At 56.2% G+C, this 17,680-nt stretch overlaps 1 protein-coding gene across 1 annotated transcript in view; it reads left to right on the top strand.

The window, feature by feature from the left end:
• The window catches only part of LOC311117498 (C-myc promoter-binding protein-like), a gene marked incomplete at its 5' end in the record, with an annotated part of 105,202 nt that overhangs the window by 65,047 nt on the left and 22,475 nt on the right, over window positions 1–17,680 (top strand). Inside the window, 7 exon segments of the mRNA XM_084192421.1 lie at window positions 553–684; window positions 1,295–1,453; window positions 2,474–2,608; window positions 2,776–3,031; window positions 3,425–4,274; window positions 4,507–4,535; window positions 4,537–4,751. Of these exon segments, the coding sequence (XP_084048547.1) occupies window positions 553–684; window positions 1,295–1,453; window positions 2,474–2,608; window positions 2,776–3,031; window positions 3,425–4,274; window positions 4,507–4,535; window positions 4,537–4,751 (1,776 nt within the window).

Raw genomic sequence — 17,680 nt, 5'->3', positions numbered from 1 at the left:
AAGTAGACGCCTGGCTCAAACAGAAGCCTGTTTCTAATAAGCGCCTGTTGTATTTAGTGATTTTTAAGCAAATAAACTCCCAGGCTTTTCATTGAAGTGTTCCGGTATGTGAGGTAGAGTAAGAGAACTGAAATAGATACTGAGATCGTCAGATCTCTCCTCCACAGCATCAGTACAGTACATCATGTCAAACTGCAGTAGAGTTCTGGATCTTTACTGTGCATCTATACACGTTACCTCTCTCACTGCAACAGTGATGGGCCTCGAGAGATGAGGAGATGAAAGTAGGAAACCATAGTGTGTTCCGTTGATCTCCTGCAGCATGCTGTACTCAGCACAGCGTGAGACCAACCAGCTAAGAAGTGGTAGGACAGAATACTCAACTCAACGCTAGAGCGGAGCAGTCAACCATTCCTTAATTGTTTGGTTCTAGGGAACAGTGTTAGAGTAGCTCAACTAAGTGTTTTAAATGAGGAAAGAGGTGTCTCTTGGAGTAGCCAGTTGTGGTTAGAAGTGCACTAACTATCTCTCTCCACTCCCTCCTTCCTCCAGGTGACCAGTCAGACCTGGGTTATAACTCCCTATCTAAAGAAGAGGTGCGTAGAGGAGAGGCCACCCCACTGGACAGGGGCAGGGACAGTACCCAGGACAAGGACAACAAGAAGGAGAGGGACTGCAGCTCCTGTGAGTGTTGCTATGGAGTTATAGATCTTCTGTTAGATCCCCCCCCCCCTGCTGCATCCATGCTGAACGTTGATGCTACAGCTAGAGCGGTCTGCTCTTCAGAGTCTCTCTGCTGCCCTCTGGTGGAGGTCTAGTCTCTCTGCTGCCCTCTGGTGGAGGTCTAGTCTCTCTGCTGCCCTCTGGTGGAGGTCTAGTCTCTCTGCTGCCCTCTGGTGGAGGTCTAGTCTCTCTGCTGCCCTCTGGTGGAGGTCTAGTCTCTCTGCTGCCCTCTGGTGGAGGTCTAGTCTCTCTGCTGCCCTCTGGTGGAGGTCTTGTCTCTCTGCTGCCCTCTGGTGGAGGTCTAGTCTCTCTGCTGCCCTCTGGTGGAGGTCTAGTCTCTCTGCTGCCCTCTGGTGGAGGTCTTGTGTCTGTGTCTGTGTCTGTGTCTGGTCTGTCTGTCCTGCCTGTCTGTCCGTCCCACGATGCTGTCAGCATCATCTCTTCAGGTCTATATAGTAAATATGATCCGTTATCTCAACATAAAAGGCTTGATGATTGCATGTACGTTCTTATCTCAGGAGTATTTGTTGGTGGGATTGTACTAATTGCATATCTGTGTGTGTGTGTCCAGTGTCGGAGACAGAGAGTGCTAAGGGCAGTGGAGACGGTCTCCCCCAACAGGACTTCCCAGAGGTCAACGGTCCATTCAAGCGGCATAATTCCGGCATCGTCCGCGGCAACTGTCCCTATGACGATGCAGCCTGTGAGCCCAAGGGGTCAACCAGCACCGGTAAATAAATACCTGGAACTGCTACTTCTACTTCTTCCTATTGTAGAGTTCAATGTCTTCAAGTTACTATTGGTGTAACACTGAGTACGGTTACATGCACACAATAATGTGATTATTGTGGATAGTCAGATTTAATATAATAGTTTGATTAAAACGTTTACATACTTTGCAAGAAGAATGATTCCCCTAATAATCATGTTTAAATGGACACATCTGAAATCAGGCTACCTGATAGCACTCTGATAAATGCAGAAAATTGCCAATTAAAATGAACTGTCTACCACAGTGAACCTGTTATTTTTGGGAAGCATATTTGATTCTGAGTTGGGACGTATAAACTTTGTATGTGAAAACTATTTCTAAGACACATACATTTAGTTGTTCCTAACTTACTTCCCTTGCGCTAAAGGGGGAGGCTCTCAGCTGGTGCCAACACATGCCCAGATAAAAAACACCACTGGAATGCCGATTAAGGTGTTTACATGTCCTAATAATTTGAAAGATTGCTCAGATAACAGCGTATGCTTACTTCGATTTTTACCTTCCGGATAAACAGAGTAAGGTGTTGACATGAATTTTGCATAAACGGCCTACTGCCATAATCTATTTCATATCAAACTATTAGAGTGGAAACTAACTAGTCACTGATTCTCTCTTTCTGCCTGTCTTTCTCTACCTCTCTGTCGTTCTGTTTGTCCATTTCTCCCTCTAACCCTCTTCCCCTCCCTCCGTTCCTTCACTCGCTCTCCCTCCTTCCCTCTCTCTCTTCCCTGCTCCTCCCTCCTCCCCCTAACTCCCTCTCCTCCCCATTTCCCTCTCCTCCTCCCTCCCTCTCTCCCCTCTCTTTCTCCGCCTCCTTATCTTTCACCCTCCCTCGCTCCCCTCTCCCTCTTTCCTCCTCCCTCCCACTCTCTTCTCTCCCTTTTCCCTCCTCCCATTTCCTCCCCCCTCCCTCCCTACCCCACTCCCTACCTCTCCCTCTCTCTTCTCCCTCCCTCCCTCTCTCTCTCCTCTCTCCAGACCATGTAGCAGGTCTGCTGTTCACCTTCTGTCTGGAGGAGATAGGTGTCGTTGAGGCTAACAGTCTGAGGAGGAGACATCTCAGTGCCCTTGAGGAGGGAGGTGGCAGTGGGAGTAGTGGAGGAGGAGGAGGAGGTGAGCCATAACTGTAATCCATAGTCTATTGACTGTCTGTCTTCCATTATGTATTTAATACCTCTGTAGTGCAGGGTGGAGGAGGTGAGCCAGCTGTAACTCTCCTCTCCTCTCCTCTCCTCTCCTCTCCTCTCCTCTCCTCTCCTCTCCTCTCCTCTCCTCTCCAGGCCATGACTGGCAGAGTGTGCGAGGGAGCAGACTGAGTGGAGACAACAGGGTTGCCAGTGGTAGCAGTGGCACTCCAGTGCTGGGTCTGGGGCTGCACCAGGGAGAGACTGACCCAGCCAGGATAGCAGAGAACCTGGGGGCAGACGCCAAGATCCTCCAGGGGACCAGCTTCAGCCAGACCTGCCAGACCAAGAGGCCCCGGTCGTTAGCCCTGGGAGGGTCAGAGGGGGTCGGAGCAGCAGGGGGTAGAACCAGGTGAATGATCATTGATGTGGAACATTACTGACCGCTGCCATCTTGCACAATAGCTGTCCCGTGTAGCTCAGTTGGTAGAGCATGGCGCTTGCAACGCCAGGGTTGTGGGTTCGATTCCCACGGGGGACCAGTATGAAAATGTATGCACTCACTAACTGTAAGTCGCTCTGGATAAGAGTGTCTGCTAAATGACTAAAAATGTCAAATGTAAAAAATGTCATCTCAATGAGAATAACCTGTATTCATATTTGAAGGTCATGGATTTCATATTCTCCTCTCTGTTTATGTTCATGCTTCTGAAATTAAATATCCCCTTTGGTGATCAGTAAATTATGAATATCAAAATGTATTTTCATCTATTTTTTAAATCTAATCTATTCATTTATCCATAAGGCGCTGCAGACGTAGAGACAGCCCAGAAGATGGAGAGGAGAGGGACTCCAGTGACGAGGACAAGAATAACACAGACGCCATCTTTGATCTGGAGGACCTAGATCTGGACGGACCGACCACAGAGAGCGTTGCTAAAACCAGCCAATCAAGGAAGAGGACGGTGGAACGCAGCGCCAGCTATGGCAGTGTGGGTGTGGCCTCAGCCTCGCGGGGAGCCGTTAAACGAACAGGGATCGAGACAGGCTTCGACCCGCTGTCCCTCCTGGCGGCTGAGTCCAAGTCACAGGGGGACAGAGAGGACGACTTGGAAGTAGAGCTGGATGGGGTCGCGACCCCTACGGGCCGCCGCCGAGACCACCTGGCTAGGGAGATAGAGATGTACATGAACCATATGGGTTCTCCTCTGAACAGCCGGACCTCCAGTATGGACCTCCAAGACCCCTCCAGTCCCCTGTTCCTCCACCCTCCTCCCCCACTCATCACCACACCTCGACGGGCCAGTCTCCCCCATAGCTCCCCTCTCAGGACAGGAGGATTACCGCGCTCCAGGACCTACCACTCCCCCTCGCCCTCCCAGCCTGGCAGACAGAGGCTCTGGTCCTCACCCTCCTGTCCCCGCTCCACCCCCACCCCCAGCCCACGCCCCAGCCCCTACCGGGAGAGGGAGAGAGACAGGGACCTGGGTTTGCTGTCCCCCTCTATGTCCTCCTCCTCCTTCGCCCTGGACCAGCTCCTCACCCCCACCCTGGATGTGTTTAAGAGCAGCATGTTCTCAGCCGGGAAAGGTGTAGCAGAGAAGGCTAGCAAGTGGTACTCTCGCCTGGCCACCTCCTACACCATGCCCACCAAGGTACGCTCATTGGTTGTCAATGGAGGGTGTTATATTGGTGCGTCAAAATAACACATTTCTGAATGGCATAAAGCTATTTTGTAATACTGTGCGACATGAATCAGAACAATTGTCTTGTCCACACCACTACTTAATGCAGCTAGGTGCTTCCCAGATTCTCAGAGCAGACACGTTGCAGCAACATTTATTTTGTTCCTGAACCTCCATTGTATACCCTGTCCACCCCCTCCAGGATGGGAACTGTGACCGTCTGAGTGTGTCCTCTGGGCATGGACCCTGACTGCTCCTCCCTGTTGGATGTGGATGAGGAGGGCCTGGGGGACCCAGAGGGCTCCATCATCTCCCCTCAAAGGAACGGCCCCGGGCCCCGTAGGAGCCCCAGGAGAAGCCCACCCAGACGCAGCCCCATGAGGAGCAGACTGGACAGTCCCACACACAGACAGACAGACGGACAGACAGCCCCACACAGACAGACAGGTAACATATTGCTGCCTTGTCACTGGGGGGTGAGTGGAGGAGGAGTGGGGAGGGAGGGAGGGAGGGAGGCAGGGAGGGAGCCCCTTGTGTAGTCGACTAGACAGCCACACACAGACAGACAGGTAACATATTGCTGCCTTGTCACTGGGGGGTGAGTGGAGGAGGAGTGGGGAGGGAGGGAGGGAGGGAGGGATGGAGCCCCTTGTGTAGTCGACTAGACAGCCACACACAGACAGACAGGTAACATATTGCTGCCTTGTCACTGGGGGGTGAGTGGAGGAGGAGTGGGGAGGGAGGGAGGGAGGGAGGGATGGAGCCCCTTGTGTAGTCGACTAGACAGCCACACACAGACAGACAGGTAACATATTGCTGCCTTGTCACTGGGGGGTGAGTGGAGGAGGAGTGGGGAGGGAGGGAGGGAGGGAGGGAGGGATGGAGCCCCTTGTGTAGTCGACTAGACAGCCACACACAGACAGACAGGTAACATATTGCTGCCTTGTCACTGGGGGGTGAGTGGAGGAGGAGTGGGGAGGGAGGGAGGGATGGAGGGAGGGAGGGAGGGAGGGAGGAAGCCCCTTGTGTAGTCGACTAGACAGCCACACACAGACAGACAGGTAACATATTGCTGCCTTGTCACTGGGGGGTGAGTGGAGGAGGAGTGGGGAGGGAGGGAGGGAGGGAGGGAGGGAGGGATGGAGCCCCTTGTGTAGTCGACTAGACAGCCACACACAGACAGACAGGTAACATATTGCTGCCTTGTCACTGGGGGGTGAGTGGAGGAGGATTGGGGAGGGAGGGAGGGAGGGAGGGATGGAGCCCCTTGTGTAGTCGACTAGACAGCCACACACAGACAGACAGGTAACATATTGCTGCCTTGTCACTGGGGGGTGAGTGGAGGAGGAGTGGGGAGGGAGGGAGGGAGGGAGGGATGGAGCCCCTTGTGTAGTCGACTAGACAGCCACACACAGACAGACAGGTAACATATTGCTGCCTTGTCACTGGGGGGTGAGTGGAGGAGGAGTGGGGAGGGAGGGAGGGAGGGAGGGAGGGAGGGAGGGAGGGATGGAGCCCCTTGTGTAGTCGACTAGACAGCCACACACAGACAGACAGGTAACATATTGCTGCCTTGTCACTGGGGGGTGAGTGGAGGAGGATTGGGGAGGGAGGGAGGGAGGGAGGGATGGAGCCCCTTGTGTAGTCGACTAGACAGCCACACACAGACAGACAGGTAACATATTGCTGCCTTGTCACTGGGGGGTGAGTGGAGGAGGAGTGGGGAGGGAGGGAGGGAGGGAGCCCCTTGTGTAGTCGACTAGACAGCCACACACAGACAGACAGGTAACATATTGCTGCCTTGTCACTGGGGGGTGAGTGGAGGAGGAGTGGGGAGGGAGGGAGGGAGGGAGGAGTTAGGGTTAGACAACCAGGTACTGCCCTGTCACTGGGGAGGAGAGAGGGAGGTGCTAGGGTTAGACAACCAGGTACTGTCACTGGGGAGGAGAGAGGGAGGAGTTAGGGTTAGACAACCAGGTACTGCCCTGTCACTGGGGAGGAGAGAGGGAGGTGCTAGGGTTAGACAACCAGGTACTGTCACTGGGGAGGAGAGAGGGAGGAGTTAGGGTTAGACAACCAGGTACTGCCCTGTCACTGGGGAGGAGAGAAGGAGGAGCTAGGGTTAGACAACCAGGTACTGTCACTGGGGAGGAGAGAGGGAGGAGTTAGGGTTAGACAACCAGGTACTGCCCTGTCACTGGGGAGGAGAGAGGGAGGAGTTAGGGTTAGACAACCAGGTACTGCCCTGTCACTGGGGGGGAGAGAGGGAGGAGTTAGGGTTAGACAACCAGGTACTGCCCTGTCACTGGGGGGGAGAGAGGGAGGAGTTAGGGTTAGACAACCAGGTACTGCCCTGTCACTGGGGAGGAGAGAGGGAGGAGTTAGGGTTAGACAACCAGGTACTGCCCTGTCACTGGGGAGGAGAGAGGGAGGAGCTAGGGTTAGACAACCAGGTACTGTCACAGGGGAGGAGAGAGGGAGGAGTTAGGGTTAGACAACCAGGTACTGTCACTGGGGAGGAGAGAGGGAGGAGCTAGGGTTAGACAACCAGGTACTGCCCTGTCACTGGGGGGGGGGGGAGGAGCTAGGGTTAGACAACCAGGTACTGCCCTGTCACTGGGGAGGAGAGAGGGAGGAGTTAGGGTTAGACAACCAGGTACTGCCCTGTCACTGGGGAGGAGAGAGGGAGGTGCTAGGGTTAGACAACCAGGTACTGTCACTGGGGAGGAGAGAGGGAGGAGTTAGGGTTAGACAACCAGGTACTGCCCTGTCACTGGGGAGGAGAGAGGGAGGTGCTAGGGTTAGACAACCAGGTACTGTCACTGGGGAGGAGAGAGGGAGGAGTTAGGGTTAGACAACCAGGTACTGCCCTGTCACTGGGGAGGAGAGAGGGAGGAGCTAGGGTTAGACAACCAGGTACTGTCACTGGGGAGGAGAGAGGGAGGAGTTAGGGTTAGACAACCAGGTACTGCCCTGTCACTGGGGAGGAGAGAGGGAGGAGTTAGGGTTAGACAACCAGGTACTGCCCTGTCACTGGGGAGGAGAGAGGGAGGAGCTAGGGTTAGACAACCAGGTACTGTCACTGGGGAGGAGAGAGGGAGGAGTTAGGGTTAGACAACCAGGTACTGTCACTGGGGAGGAGAGAGGGAGGAGCTAGGGTTAGACAACCAGGTACTGCCCTGTCACTGGGGGGGGGGGGAGGAGCTAGGGTTAGACAACCAGGTACTGCCCTGTCACTGGGGAGGAGAGAGGGAGGAGTTAGGGTTAGACAACCAGGTACTGCCCTGTCACTGGGGAGGAGAGAGGGAGGAGCTAGGGTTAGACAACCAGGTACTGTCACTGGGGAGGAGAGAGGGAGGAGTTAGGGTTAGACAACCAGGTACTGTCACTGGGGAGGAGAGAGGGAGGAGCTAGGGTTAGACAACCAGGTACTGCCCTGTCACTGGGGAGCAGAGAGGGAGGAGCTAGGGTTAGACAACCAGGTACTGTCACTGGGGAGGAGAGAGGGAGGAGTTAGGGTTAGACAACCAGGTACTGTCACTGGGGAGGAGAGAGGGAGGAGCTAGGGTTAGACAACCAGGTACTGTCACTGGGGAGGAGAGAGGGAGGAGCTAGGGTTAGACAACCAGGTACTGCCCTGTCACTGGGGAGGAGAGAGGGAGGAGTTAGGGTTAGACAACCAGGTACTGCCCTGTCACTGGGGGGAGAGAGAGGGAGGAGCTAGGGTTAGACAACCAGGTACTGCCCTGTCACTGGGGAGGAGAGAGGGAGGAGCTAGGGTTAGACAACCAGGTACTGCCCTGTCACTGGGGAGGAGAGAGGGAGGAGTTAGGGTTAGACAACCAGGTACTGCCCTGTCACTGGGGGGGAGAGAGGGAGGAGTTAGGGTTAGACAACCAGGTACTGCCCTGTCACTGGGGAGCAGAGAGGGAGGAGTTAGGGTTAGACAACCAGGTACTGCCCTGTCACTGGGGAGGAGAGAGGGAGGAGCTAGGGTTAGACAACCAGGTACTGCCCTGTCACTGGGGGGGGAGAGAGGGAGGAGTTAGGGTTAGACAACCAGGTACTGCCCTGTCACTGGGGAGGAGAGAGGGAGGAGTTAGGGTTAGACAACCAGGTACTGCCCTGTCACTGGGGAGGAGAGAGGGAGGAGCTAGGGTTAGACAACCAGGTACTGCCCTGTCACTGGGGAGGAGAGAGGGAGGAGTTAGGGTTAGACAACCAGGTACTGCCCTGTCACTGGGGAGGAGAGAGGGAGGAGCTAGGGTTAGACAACCAGGTACTGCTCTGTCACTGGGGAGGAGAGAGGGAGGAGTTAGGGTTAGACAACCAGGTACTGTCACTGGGGAGGAGAGAGGGAGGAGTTAGGGTTAGACAACCAGGTACTGTCACTGGGGAGGAGAGAGGGAGGAGCTAGGGTTAGACAACCAGGTACTGCCCTGTCACTGGGGAGCAGAGAGGGAGGAGCTAGGGTTAGACAACCAGGTACTGTCACTGGGGAGGAGAGAGGGAGGAGTTAGGGTTAGACAACCAGGTACTGCCCTGTCACTGGGGAGGAGAGAGGGAGGAGCTAGGGTTAGACAACCAGGTACTGTCACTGGGGAGGAGAGAGGGAGGAGTTAGGGTTAGACAACCAGGTACTGCCCTGTCACTGGGGAGGAGAGAGGGAGGAGCTAGGGTTAGACAACCAGGTACTGTCACTGGGGAGGAGAGAGGGAGGAGCTAGGGTTAGACAACCAGGTACTGCCCTGTCATTTGGGAGGAGAGAGGGAGGAGCTAGGGTTAGACAACCAGGTACTGTCACTGGGGAGGAGAGAGGGAGGAGTTAGGGTTAGACAACCAGGTACTGTCACTGGGGAGGAGAGAGGGAGGAGCTAGGGTTAGACAACCAGGTACTGCCCTGTCACTGGGGAGGAGAGAGGGAGGTGCTAGGGTTAGACAACCAGGTACTGTCACTGGGGAGGAGAGAGGGAGGAGTTAGGGTTAGACAACCAGGTACTGCCCTGTCACTGGGGAGGAGAGGGGGAGGTGCTAGGTTTAGACAACCAGGTACTGTCACTGGGGAGGAGAGAGGGAGGAGTTAGGGTTAGACAACCAGGTACTGCCCTGTCACTGGGGAGGAGAGAGGGAGGAGCTAGGGTTAGACAACCAGGTACTGTCACTGGGGAGGAGAGAGGGAGGAGTTAGGGTTAGACAACCAGGTACTGCCCTGTCACTGGGGAGGAGAGAGGGAGGAGTTAGGGTTAGACAACCAGGTACTGCCCTGTCACTGGGGAGGAGAGAGGGAGGAGCTAGGGTTAGACAACCAGGTACTGCCCTGTCACTGGGGAGGAGAGAGGGAGGAGCTAGGGTTAGACAACCAGGTACTGCCCTGTCACTGGGGAGGAGAGAGGGAGGAGCTAGGGTTAGACAACCAGGTACTGCCCTGTCACTGGGGAGCAGAGAGGGAGGAGCTAGGGTTAGACAACCAGGTACTGCCCTGTCACTGGGGAGGAGAGAGGGAGGAGTTAGGGTTAGACAACCAGGTACTGCCCTGTCACTGGGGGGGGGGAGGAGCTAGGGTTAGACAACCAGGTACTGCCCTGTCACTGGGGAGGAGAGAGGGAGGAGTTATGATTAGACAACCAGGTACTGCCCTGTCACTGGGGAGGAGAGAGGGAGGAGCTAGGGTTAGACAACCAGGTACTGTCACTGGGGAGGAGAGAGGGAGGAGTTAGGGTTAGACAACCAGGTACTGCCCTGTCACTGGGGAGGAGAGAGGGAGGAGCTAGGGTTAGACAACCAGGTACTGTCACTGGGGAGGAGAGAGGGAGGAGTTAGGGTTAGACAACCAGGTACTGCCCTGTCACTGGGGAGGAGAGAGGGAGGAGTTAGGGTTAGACAACCAGGTACTGCCCTGTCACTGGGGAGGAGAGAGGGAGGAGCTAGGGTTAGACAACCAGGTACTGCCCTGTCACTGGGGAGGAGAGAGGGAGGAGCTAGGGTTAGACAACCAGGTACTGCCCTGTCACTGGGGAGGAGAGAGGGAGGAGCTAGGGTTAGACAACCAGGTACTGCCCTGTCACTGGGGAGCAGAGAGGGAGGAGCTAGGGTTAGACAACCAGGTACTGCCCTGTCACTGGGGAGGAGAGAGGGAGGAGTTAGGGTTAGACAACCAGGTACTGCCCTGTCACTGGGGGGGGGAGGAGCTAGGGTTAGACAACCAGGTACTGCCCTGTCACTGGGGAGGAGAGAGGGAGGAGTTATGATTAGACAACCAGGTACTGCCCTGTCACTGGGGAGGAGAGAGGGAGGAGCTAGGGTTAGACAACCAGGTACTGTCACTGGGGAGGAGAGAGGGAGGAGTTAGGGTTAGACAACCAGGTACTGCCCTGTCACTGGGGAGGAGAGAGGGAGGAGCTAGGGTTAGACAACCAGGTACTGTCACTGGGGAGGAGAGAGGGAGGAGTTAGGGTTAGACAACCAGGTACTGTCACTGGGGAGGAGAGAGGGAGGAGCTAGGGTTAGACAACCAGGTACTTCCCTGTCACTGGGGAGGAGAGAGGGAGGAGGTAGGGTTAGACAACCAGGTACTGCCCTGTCACTGGGGAGGAGAGAGGGATGAGCTAGGGTTAGACAACCAGGTACTGCCCTGTCACTGGGGAGGAGAGAGGGAGGAGTTAGGGTTAGACAACCAGGTACTGCCCTGTCACTGGGGGGGGGGAGGAGCTAGGGTTAGACAACCAGGTACTGCCCTGTCACTGGGGAGGAGAGAGGGAGGAGTTATGATTAGACAACCAGGTACTGCCCTGTCACTGGGGAGGAGAGAGGGAGGAGCTAGGGTTAGACAACCAGGTACTGTCACTGGGGAGGAGAGAGGGAGGAGTTAGGGTTAGACAACCAGGTACTGCCCTGTCACTGGGGAGGAGAGAGGGAGGAGCTAGGGTTAGACAACCAGGTACTGTCACTGGGGAGGAGAGAGGGAGGAGTTAGGGTTAGACAACCAGGTACTGTCACTGGGGAGGAGAGAGGGAGGAGCTAGGGTTAGACAACCAGGTACTTCCCTGTCACTGGGGAGGAGAGAGGGAGGAGGTAGGGTTAGACAACCAGGTACTGCCCTGTCACTGGGGAGGAGAGAGGGATGAGCTAGGGTTAGACAACCAGGTACTGCCCTGTCACTGGGGAGGAGAGAGGGAGGAGTTAGGGTTAGACAACCAGGGACTGCCCTGTCACTGGGGAGGAGAGAGGGAGGAGCTAGGGTTAGACAACCAGGTACTGCTCTGTCACTGGGGAGGAGAGAGGGAGGAGTTAGGGTTAGACAACCAGGTACTGTCACTGGGGAGGAGAGAGGGAGGAGTTAGGGTTAGACAACCAGGTACTGTCACTGGGGAGGAGAGAGGGAGGAGCTAGGGTTAGACAACCAGGTACTGCCCTGTCACTGGGGAGCAGAGAGGGAGGAGCTAGGGTTAGACAACCAGGTACTGTCACTGGGGAGGAGAGAGGGAGGAGTTAGGGTTAGACAACCAGGTACTGCCCTGTCACTGGGGAGGAGAGAGGGAGGAGCTAGGGTTAGACAACCAGGTACTGTCACTGGGGAGGAGAGAGGGAGGAGTTAGGGTTAGACAACCAGGTACTGCCCTGTCACTGGGGAGGAGAGAGGGAGGAGCTAGGGTTAGACAACCAGGTACTGTCACTGGGGAGGAGAGAGGGAGGAGCTAGGGTTAGACAACCAGGTACTGCCCTGTCACTGGGGAGGAGAGAGGGAGGAGCTAGGGTTAGACAACCAGGTACTGTCACTGGGGAGGAGAGAGGGAGGAGTTAGGGTTAGACAACCAGGTACTGTCACTGGGGAGGAGAGAGGGAGGAGCTAGGGTTAGACAACCAGGTACTGCCCTGTCACTGGGGAGGAGAGAGGGAGGTGCTAGGGTTAGACAACCAGGTACTGTCACTGGGGAGGAGAGAGGGAGGAGTTAGGGTTAGACAACCAAGTACTGCCCTGTCACTGGGGAGGAGAGGGGGAGGTGCTAGGTTTAGACAACCAGGTACTGTCACTGGGGAGGAGTTAGGGTTAGACAACCAGGTACTGCCCTGTCACTGGGGAGGAGAGAGGGAGGAGCTAGGGTTAGACAACCAGGTACTGTCACTGGGGAGGAGAGAGGGAGGAGTTAGGGTTAGACAACCAGGTACTGCCCTGTCACTGGGGAGGAGAGAGGGAGGAGTTAGGGTTAGACAACCAGGTACTGCCCTGTCACTGGGGAGGAGAGAGGGAGGAGCTAGGGTTAGACAACCAGGTACTGCCCTTTCACTGGGGAGGAGAGAGGGAGGAGCTAGGGTTAGACAACCAGGTACTGCCCTGTCACTGGGGAGGAGAGAGGGAGGAGCTAGGGTTAGACAACCAGGTACTGCCCTGTCACTGGGGAGCAGAGAGGGAGGAGCTAGGGTTAGACAACCAGGTACTGCCCTGTCACTGGGGAGGAGAGAGGGAGGAGTTAGGGTTAGACAACCAGGTACTGCCCTGTCACTGGGGGGGGGGGGGGAGCTAGGGTTAGACAACCAGGTACTGCCCTGTCACTGGGGAGGAGAGAGGGAAGAGTTATGATTAGACAACCAGGTACTGCCCTGTCACTGGGGAGGAGAGAGGGAGGAGCTAGGGTTAGACAACCAGGTACTGTCACTGGGGAGGAGAGAGGGAGGAGTTAGGGTTAGACAACCAGGTACTGCCCTGTCACTGGGGAGGAGAGAGGGAGGAGCTAGGGTTAGACAACCAGGTACTGTCACTGGGGAGGAGAGAGGGAGGAGTTAGGGTTAGACAACCAGGTACTGCCCTGTCACTGGGGAGGAGAGAGGGAGGAGTTAGGGTTAGACAACCAGGTACTGCCCTGTCACTGGGGAGGAGAGAGGGAGGAGCTAGGGTTAGACAACCAGGTACTGCCCTGTCACTGGGGAGGAGAGAGGGAGGAGCTAGGGTTAGACAACCAGGTACTGCCCTGTCACTGGGGAGGAGAGAGGGAGGAGCTAGGGTTAGACAACCAGGTACTGCCCTGTCACTGGGGAGCAGAGAGGGAGGAGCTAGGGTTAGACAACCAGGTACTGCCCTGTCACTGGGGAGGAGAGAGGGAGGAGTTAGGGTTAGACAACCAGGTACTGCCCTGTCACTGGGGGGGGGGAGGAGCTAGGGTTAGACAACCAGGTACTGCCCTGTCACTGGGGAGGAGAGAGGGAGGAGTTATGATTAGACAACCAGGTACTGCCCTGTCACTGGGGAGGAGAGAGGGAGGAGATAGGGTTAGACAACCAGGTACTGTCACTGGGGAGGAGAGAGGGAGGAGTTAGGGTTAGACAACCAGGTACTGCCCTGTCACTGGGGAGGAGAGAGGGAGGAGCTAGGGTTAGACAACCAGGTACTGTCACTGGGGAGGAGAGAGGGAGGAGTTAGGGTTAGACAACCAGGTACTGTCACTGGGGAGGAGAGAGGGAGGAGTTAGGGTTAGACAACCAGGTACTGTCACTGGGGAGGAGAGAGGGAGGAGCTAGGGTTAGACAACCAGGTACTGCCCTGTCACTGGGGGGGGGGGGAGGAGCTAGGGTTAGACAACCAGGTACTGCCCTGTCACTGGGGAGGAGAGAGGGAGGAGTTAGGGTTAGACAACCAGGTACTGCCCTGTCACTGGGGAGGAGAGAGGGAGGTGCTAGGGTTAGACAACCAGGTACTGTCACTGGGGAGGAGAGAGGGAGGAGTTAGGGTTAGACAACCAGGTACTGCCCTGTCACTGGGGAGGAGAGAGGGAGGTGCTAGGGTTAGACAACCAGGTACTGTCACTGGGGAGGAGAGAGGGAGGAGTTAGGGTTAGACAACCAGGTACTGCCCTGTCACTGGGGAGGAGAGAGGGAGGAGCTAGGGTTAGACAACCAGGTACTGTCACTGGGGAGGAGAGAGGGAGGAGTTAGGGTTAGACAACCAGGTACTGCCCTGTCACTGGGGAGGAGAGAGGGAGGAGTTAGGGTTAGACAACCAGGTACTGCCCTGTCACTGGGGAGGAGAGAGGGAGGAGCTAGGGTTAGACAACCAGGTACTGTCACTGGGGAGGAGAGAGGGAGGAGTTAGGGTTAGACAACCAGGTACTGTCACTGGGGAGGAGAGAGGGAGGAGCTAGGGTTAGACAACCAGGTACTGCCCTGTCACTGGGGGGGGGGAGGAGCTAGGGTTAGACAACCAGGTACTGCCCTGTCACTGGGGAGGAGAGAGGGAGGAGTTAGGGTTAGACAACCAGGTACTGCCCTGTCACTGGGGAGGAGAGAGGGAGGAGCTAGGGTTAGACAACCAGGTACTGTCACTGGGGAGGAGAGAGGGAGGAGTTAGGGTTAGACAACCAGGTACTGTCACTGGGGAGGAGAGAGGGAGGAGCTAGGGTTAGACAACCAGGTACTGCCCTGTCACTGGGGAGCAGAGAGGGAGGAGCTAGGGTTAGACAACCAGGTACTGTCACTGGGGAGGAGAGAGGGAGGAGTTAGGGTTAGACAACCAGGTACTGCCCTGTCACTGGGGAGGAGAGAGGGAGGAGCTAGGGTTAGACAACCAGGTACTGTCACTGGGGAGGAGAGAGGGAGGAGCTAGGGTTAGACAACCAGGTACTGCCCTGTCACTGGGGAGGAGAGAGGGAGGAGCTAGGGTTAGACAACCAGGTACTGTCACTGGGGAGGAGAGAGGGAGGAGTTAGGGTTAGACAACCAGGTACTGTCACTGGGGAGGAGAGAGGGAGGAGCTAGGGTTAGACAACCAGGTACTGCCCTGTCACTGGGGAGGAGAGAGGGAGGTGCTAGGGTTAGACAACCAGGTACTGTCACTGGGGAGGAGAGAGGGAGGAGTTAGGGTTAGACAACCAGGTACTGCCCTGTCACTGGGGAGGAGAGGGGGAGGTGCTAGGTTTAGACAACCAGGTACTGTCACTGGGGAGGAGAGAGGGAGGAGTTAGGGTTAGACAACCAGGTACTGCCCTGTCACTGGGGAGGAGAGAGGGAGGAGCTAGGGTTAGACAACCAGGTACTGTCACTGGGGAGGAGAGAGGGAGGAGTTAGGGTTAGACAACCAGGTACTGCCCTGTCACTGGGGAGGAGAGAGGGAGGAGTTAGGGTTAGACAACCAGGTACTGCCCTGTCACTGGGGAGGAGAGAGGGAGGAGCTAGTGTTAGACAACCAGGTACTGCCCTGTCACTGGGGAGGAGAGAGGGAGGAGCTAGGGTTAGACAACCAGGTACTGCCCTGTCACTGGGGAGGAGAGAGGGAGGAGTTAGGGTTAGACAACCAGGTACTGCCCTGTCACTGGGGGGGGGGGGGGAGCTAGGGTTAGACAACCAGGTACTGCCCTGTCACTGGGGAGGAGAGAGGGAGGAGTTATGATTAGACAACCAGGTACTGCCCTGTCACTGGGGAGGAGAGAGGGAGGAGCTAGGGTTAGACAACCAGGTACTGTCACTGGGGAGGAGAGAGGGAGGAGTTAGGGTTAGACAACCAGGTACTGCCCTGTCACTGGGGAGGAGAGAGGGAGGAGCTAGGGTTAGACAACCAGGTACTGTCACTGGGGAGGAGAGAGGGAGGAGTTAGGGTTAGACAACCAGGTACTGCCCTGTCACTGGGGAGGAGAGAGGGAGGAGTTAGGGTTAGACAACCAGGTACTGCCCTGTCACTGGGGAGGAGAGAGGGAGGAGCTAGGGTTAGACAACCAGGTACTGCCCTGTCACTGGGGAGGAGAGAGGGAGGAGCTAGGGTTAGACAACCAGGTACTGCCCTGTCACTGGGGAGGAGAGAGGGAGGAGCTAGGGTTAGACAACCAGGTACTGCCCTGTCACTGGGGAGCAGAGAGGGAGGAGCTAGGGTTAGACAACCAGGTACTGCCCTGTCACTGGGGAGGAGAGAGGGAGGAGTTAGGGTTAGACAACCAGGTACTGCCCTGTCACTGGGGGGGGGGAGGAGCTAGGGTTAGACAACCAGGTACTGCCCTGTCACTGGGGAGGAGAGAGGGAGGAGTTATGATTAGACAACCAGGTACTGCCCTGTCACTGGGGAGGAGAGAGGGAGGAGCTAGGGTTAGACAACCAGGTACTGTCACTGGGGAGGAGAGAGGGAGGAGTTAGGGTTAGACAACCAGGTACTGCCCTGTCACTGGGGAGGAGAGAGGGAGGAGCTAGGGTTAGACAACCAGGTACTGTCACTGGGGAGGAGAGAGGGAGGAGTTAGGGTTAGACAACCAGGTACTGTCACTGGGGAGGAGAGAGGGAGGAGCTAGGGTTAGACAACCAGGTACTTCCCTGTCACTGGGGAGGAGACAGGGAGGAGGTAGGGTTAGACAACCAGGTACTGCCCTGTCACTGGGGAGGAGAGAGGGATGAGCTAGGGTTAGACAACCAGGTACTGCCCTGTCACTGGGGAGGAGAGAGGGAGGAGTTAGGGTTAGACAACCAGGGACTGCCCTGTCACTGGGGAGGAGAGAGGGAGGAGCTAGGGTTAGACAACCATGTACTGCTCTGTCACTGGGGAGGAGAGAGGGAGGAGTTAGGGTTAGACAACCAGGTACTGTCACTGGGGAGGAGAGAGGGAGGAGTTAGGGTTAGACAACCAGGTACTGTCACTGGGGAGGAGAGAGGGAGGAGCTAGGGTTAGACAACCAGGTACTGCCCTGTCACTGGGGAGCAGAGAGGGAGGAGCTAGGGTTAGACAACCAGGTACTGTCACTGGGGAGGAGAGAGGGAGGAGTTAGGGTTAGACAACCAGGTACTGCCCTGTCACTGGGGAGGAGAGAGGGAGGAGCTAGGGTTAGACAACCAGGTACTGTCACTGGGGAGGAGAGAGGGAGGAGTTAGGGTTAGACAACCAGGTACTGCCCTGTCACTGGGGAGGAGAGAGGGAGGAGCTAGGGTTAGACAACCAGGTACTGCCCTGTCACTGGGGAGGAGAGAGGGAGGAGCTAGGGTTAGACAACCAGGTACTGTCACTGGGGAGGAGAGAGGGAGGAGTTAGGGTTAGACAACCAGGTACTGTCACTGGGGAGGAGAGAGGGAGGAGCTAGGGTTAGACAACCAGGTACTGCCCTGTCACTGGGGAGGAGAGAGGGAGGTGCTAGGGTTAGACAACCAGGTACTGTCACTGGGGAGGAGAGAGGGAGGAGTTAGGGTTAGACAACCAAGTACTGCCCTGTCACTGGGGAGGAGAGGGGGAGGTGCTAGGTTTAGACAACCAGGTACTGTCACTGGGGAGGAGTTAGGGTTAGACAACCAGGTACTGCCCTGTCACTGGGGAAGAGAGAGGGAGGAGTTAGGGTTAGACAACCAGGTACTGCCCTGTCACTGGGGAGGAGAGAGGGAGGAGCTAGGGTTAGACAACCAGGTACTGCCCTGTCACT

Source organism: Coregonus lavaretus (assembly GCF_964263955.1).
Source record: "Coregonus lavaretus genome assembly, contig: HAP1_SCAFFOLD_1015, whole genome shotgun sequence".
Taxonomy (NCBI): Eukaryota; Metazoa; Chordata; class Actinopteri; order Salmoniformes; family Salmonidae; genus Coregonus; species Coregonus lavaretus.
The sequence above is the reverse complement of the archived record's forward strand: the minus strand, read 5'-3'. Positions and strand labels throughout refer to the sequence as shown.